Source organism: Leptonychotes weddellii, chromosome 3 (assembly GCF_054177405.1).
Source record: "Leptonychotes weddellii isolate Sample4059 chromosome 3, ASM5417740v2, whole genome shotgun sequence".
NCBI lineage: Eukaryota > Metazoa > Chordata > Mammalia > Carnivora > Phocidae > Leptonychotes > Leptonychotes weddellii.
In genome coordinates, this window is record NC_138371.1 from 23520361 (window position 1) to 23526360 (window position 6000).

Here is a 6000-nt window from a genome sequence, read left to right on the forward strand (position 1 = left end):
ATGAAGTAATTTGCACGGTACATTCTGAGAAACACCCTGGGAAGGACAATTCCTTTTTTTTTTTTTTTTAGGGCTGAGACTGGCACCTGGAATAAGCAAATTCAAAAGGCATCAGAATTCAGACTTCCAAGTTCCAGGCTGGTGCAAATTAGAGCATTTAGGGTATCTATTCCCTTAGTGCTTACGACCTAAAGATAGTTCAGTGGAGACATGGACAAAACAATGTTTTGAGAAGGAAATAAGAAATCTAAAAATTGCAGAAAACTGAAAAGAAGGAGAATTAATTACATTATGATAGTAAAATTCATTTACAAAATGATGTGAAATGCTACATAAGTCAGAGCCTAGCCTGAACGTGGCAAATGTTTTCTTATTATTAGCTATGTCTTGAGATTTACTTATTTGTTAGTAAGTCTAGCTTTAACTATTTACAAAAATAGCATATTACATTTAGTAATCAAGACTTTGTGGGTGGGGAGTCAAGATAAAGTCATTGATTTGCCTTTCTCCAAGGAAATCACTGCATTGAAGGAAAGAGAAAGAAGCCTTTGTTTCCTTCTGAAATGTATTCCTCAAGGAAAGTAGTCACGTGGGAATGAGTGAGGGTAGAAAGTACCAGCACGTCATTCTCATTAACATCTATTCTCAGGAAAATTATGGAGGAGGAAATAAAATCAGAAGTAGAGTGGAAGGACTGTGTAAACTCTCACTGTCTTCCTTCTGGTCATGGGTGTGTGGCCATGCCTCATTTTCAAAAAGCTGTTCTGTTTACAGAGATCCTATGTCAATATACATTCTAACAAGGAGTCTACAACAGATTTTCTTGAAGAGTCTATTTCACTTTGGAATTGTATCATTTCTTTTTTTCCTTTTTAAAAAAAAAAAAGATTTTATTTATTTGAGAAACAAGGAGAGAGCATGAGTGGGGGGAGGGGAGAGGGAGAGGGAGAAGCAGACTTCCTGCTGAGCAGGAATTCCCCGGGATCATGACAGGAGCCGAAGGAACACGCTTAACCAACCCAATGAGCCACCCAGGTACCCCATCCTTTTTTTATGTGATATAATTCAATGAAAAACTTTAGTGGCACTTGGGGAATTTAGTTAACATTAGTGAGGTAAAGTTTCTTTCTGGTCTAGGATAAGAAGGTTTTGTATAGGAAAAAAAATAATAGTGCCCTCCACTTACAACCGGAAGAAGCAAGCAGATGGTGCTGAGACAATCTTAAAAGGAGAGGTCAGACGGTTCAGCAATCAGATATGCAAGCAAAAGATAAACTTATCTTTTATCACCTTGGTCATTGGTACAGTCTCAAGAAAGACTCTGTAACTGAGGTAACGTATGCAGGGCTCATTAGACACACCCATGAAATACAGCTCATTAATTCCACAGATAACCCCTTCAAGAAGACTAAACAAATAACAGCACCAATGTTGCACACTTCCTGGTCTGCCTCTTTCAGCAGATGAGTATTCAACTGAGGCAAAATTGTTATGCACCTGGTTACCTTCTCCACTGGTCTCACTAACCCTGTCACGTGAGCTGACTTAGAAAGGCCTCAACTCGCTGGAATAGGGAACACACAGTGGGCACTCAATAATCTGCTGCCAAGTGAATTAATCTCAAGTCCATTCAGCAACAAACATCCCAATCGAGTACTCAGTCTTGAAAATTACATCAGAAATAGTAAAACAAGATGACAGAGGTCCAAATGACAGAAATTGGTCAGATTTGTTCTTTCACATATTGTGGGATTCCTCAAGCACTGAGAAAACATAGAATATTTATTATATTTTTTAACTTATAGAGAATATAGTATATACATATTCGTAGAGAGAGACAGAGAGGGAGGGAGGGAGGGAATGAGGGAGGGAGGGAGAGAGAAACAGAGGTGGCTAAAGATGATGATCAGACCTTATCCCGAATTATTTTGGTCAGCATTCTTGTATCCACTCCATAAATTGCAGGGACCTATAAGAAAAAAAATTTGTTGTGACAGTGAAATTGGAGGAAATTAGATACAGCATATTGTTTTCAAGTTATAAACTTAGCATCATCTATCTTCTTGAGCAGTAAATAATTTCCCTACTCCTTCTTTTCTCTGACCCAGGGTGACTGTGTTGTCAGAACACGGTAAATTGCTGTTCCAGTTGGGAACAGGACTCTTAATACCCAGGCCCTGCCTCAGAATAAAAGATGAGAGATTCTGAACATCAATCTTCTGCTACAGTTTTGTTTCTTTTTACACAAGATGTTAAATAGGTAATGTTACATATTTATATATATTACATGTATTTTTATATATCTAAATAACGGAATTTGTGAATTTCATAAGCAATGATATGTAAATAATATGCAAATCCACACTTTGAGCCAAATGTTCTGGCTACCTATTAGACACTCAACACATTTTTCTGAGGATGCTTGTTAAGTAATCAGGCTGTGATAAGATTTGCCCATCTGATTAGGAAATCAGGCAATACCACCGTTTGTTTTCCTTTCTTTGAGTAGTTTGGATAGAGACAGATGTGGTAAAATAAAAGGACAATGAGTTAGGAAGCAGCAAAACAGGTTCTAATTTCTTTTTTCTACCATTTATCTGAGTGATGCTTGAGCAAGGAGTCTTACCTCACCCGTACACAGAAGTAGGTGAACTCGTTACTATCTTAGACCCTCTTTTTTTTTTAAAATATTTTACGTATTTATTTGAGAGAGACTGAGAGAGAGAGAGAGATTGAGAGAATGAGTGGGGGGAGGGACAGAGGGAGAAGCAGACTCCCTGCTGAGAATGGAGCCTGACCTGGGACTCAATCCTAGGACCCTGGGGTCATGACCTCAGCTAAAGGCAGATGTTTAACCAATTGAGCCACCCCAGAGGCCCCTATCTTAGACCCTCTTCTGCTCTATGTGTCTGTGATCATGAAAGAAAATTCAAAGTGCATTTTAAAAACAAACTAACAAGTCATGGATTAAGTTTATACTCAGATCATTGGTTCTGACCCAGAGCAGCCGTAATACCCGTTGCCTAGTGACACAAAGGGAACATTAAAGTGAGGGTCTCCTAAATGACCATTACAAAAATTAGCTGTCTAGGTAATGGAGGTAAATTCGGATAATGGTTGAGAATGAAATAGTAATGATTCAGGAGATGATATAGAGGCCTTCTTCCCTTTAAAATTTAGAAAGTATGAAACCTAGGAACCCAAAATCAAGATTTCTTGATTAGTCAGAAAGGAAAAACATTTAGCCCCACTAGGTAGATGCTCACTGGTGTGGCAGAGCTTTCTTAGAATAATATTCTATCAGTTAGAGGCTCTGTGGCAACAGAAAACACCAGCAACACTGGAGATGAAGCCAAATACAGCAGGTCCCTTAACTTAAAGTACCTCTGACATTCAAACCAGGAAAATCCTCTTATTTGATTAGAAAAATAATACTTAAACTAAGGAAAGTATAAGATAAGGTTTATAACCCTCTTCAATTACTACTTCAAATAAGATTATATCTAATTATGTGTCATAGAGTCCTAATGTTTAAGCCAAAAGAAACTTAATTGCAATCTGTTTATCCTCATAAGAGTTAAGGATTTAGAAAATATGGTATGATTACATGATCTGCACAAAATCACACAGCTAGTTAATGGTAAAGCTGGTCCGTGAACCCATGACTCAAGTTACATATCACAATCGTGGATATAAGGGGATGGGAAAATTAAGTGGTTCAAGAAAATAAAAAATTCTAAGATGTCTCTAGGTCTTTTCCCCAAAGAGAAATGCTACCAAGCCTGTGTGAGTGCCACCTAATAGATTAAACTAAAAATATGTGGCCCTCGGTGTTTAGAAGAGAATTGGTCCAGACAGGTCAGCCTGCATATTTCTCACCTTTTCTTCCTGTAGCCACTGCCCGAGACTCTTGGTAGCCAGCCAGTGGTGATAGTCATTGCTATAATTCAGTACCAGCAAACCTGCAACCTAGAAAGACAGGGAGTTGGGGTGACCACAAAATATTATCCAACTCTTGTGACTTGTCTTACGAGTCCATTTGCAATTTTGAAAAAAAAAAGCTTTATTATATCCACTGATTCAAGGCTCAAAATTCTGGAGACTTGAAGAAAGAAGATGATCAACATTTTTCTCTTAAAATATATCATTGTTACCTTAATTACTATGTCAAGGAATAGTCTTACCCCATTTGCCAAATCCTGTGACTAAGCTAGGTCCCCCATCTCAGCACTCTGGTACTTTTCCTCCATGGCATTTACCAATAATCTAATTAATAATTAATTGCTTAATGTATGTGAAGAATAAATAATTTTTAATCTACATTTAAAGGAGACTGAGATATATTGCGAAAATTGTGAGAAATAGAATTAAGCTACATGTTCAGTCCAAGACATTCAAAAATAGAGTGAAAAAAAATAGAGTGATGAATTTGGAGTATACATTTTTTAATTGTTTATATGGTCCACATTCCTAATACTATCCAAATTTATCTTGATTAGGAAATTTTAATGTGTTTACTTTTAGACTGGCATAGAAGCTATCTTTTATTCATCCTCTAAATAAGGTAAGGTTAAAAGGCAAATAGTTGATACAGAGTTGATTACTAAAGACCTTTTAAAAGGTAATTCATCACCATTTCTTGTAGCATACTTGTCATTTAGACTTATAACAACATCTTTCCAAATTAAGCCAAGTTTCATCCAAGGCATTAAAAACAAATGCAAAGTGCCATGAAAAATGAAATTCAAAATAATGTCATGTTAAAAATTCTTCTCATAATACGTAGGAATAAGGTTGAGAGCACAAATTTAATGGGTTGTACTACAGTATTGAGGAGAAACTTTGCCCATCCTAGATTCTTAAAAATAAATCAACTATTCCCCCCTCCAATTGAGACTTTTCATTCATTTTTTTAAGTAGGCTTCATGCCCAATGTGGGGTTCAAACTCACAACCCTGAGATCAAGGGTCTCATGCTCCAGCAATGGAGCCAGCCAGGTGCCCCAAATTGAGACTTTTTAAATAGTCATCACTGGCACTACCTTAATTCCATCAGACTCCAAATATTTGCTAAGTCCCAGCTCATCCAGTGCAGCGGTGTCAGGGGCTCCACCATTCCCAATAATGGGATTGGCCATGGTGAGAATCTGTCCCTTGTAGGCAGGGTCAGTAAGAGCTTCCGGGTACCTGAGTAAAGATGCCAAAATATTACCAACAAAAAAATGTATGTAACTACAAAACTACAATCTACATACGTGCTCTTAATTATTGAATCCTTGAAAATGAGAGAACATGAGATTAAAATCTTATAAGGCTGCGTCTAGATTTTAGCAAATCTAAAGAAATTTTATGATAGAATATGAAAACGTATCCCATCATATGACGGATATGAAAAGACAAACTGACTTCTAAAAAAATTTTTTTTCATTTGAGTGTAGCTGACACACAATGTTCCATTAGTTTTAGGCATACAACACAGTGATTCAACTTCTCTGTATGTTATGCTCAGTTCACCACAAGTGTAGCTCCCCACTGTCATGATACAAGACTATTATTACAGTATCACCATATTTCCTCTGTGGTGCTCTTTATTCCTGTGACTTATTCATTCCATAACTGGAAGCCTGTACTTTCCACTCCCTTTCCCCATCTTGTCCATCCCTCCCTCACCCTTCCCTCTGGCAACCGTCAGTTTGTTCTCCGTACTTACGGGTCTGATTCTGCTTTTAACTTAAACTGACTCATAAGTACTAAGGCATATTCTCATATAATTTCCATTCCCTCAACTTCTTAAACTTTTTAATTCCTTAAAAAATTCCTTCATAGAGACTGATTTTCTAAAAGATTGCTCTATTTAAAGTTTTCAGGTATCCTGAAGTTTCCCCTTGCCTACCAGACAGGAATCCAAACTGATATTTACTATTGAGGGCTGCCAGTTTCACCAAAATATTAATTGTCAAAAAATTTTAAGTTTTTTTAAAATATCTTTTAGGAAACTGAA

At 37.0% G+C, this 6000-nt stretch overlaps 1 protein-coding gene across 1 annotated transcript in view; it reads right to left on the reverse strand.

Annotated features, from left to right (window-relative positions):
• Window positions 1-6000, reverse strand: part of CPS1 (carbamoyl-phosphate synthase 1) — a 171537-nt gene that overhangs the window by 90930 nt on the left and 74607 nt on the right. The window contains exons 3-5 of the mRNA XM_081815309.1: window positions 5042-5231; window positions 3880-3969; window positions 1913-1969 (exon numbers count right to left, since the gene is read on the reverse strand). Coding sequence (XP_081671435.1) covers window positions 1913-1969; window positions 3880-3969; window positions 5042-5231 — 337 coding nt within the window. The remainder of the gene's footprint in view (window positions 1-1912; window positions 1970-3879; window positions 3970-5041; window positions 5232-6000) is intronic.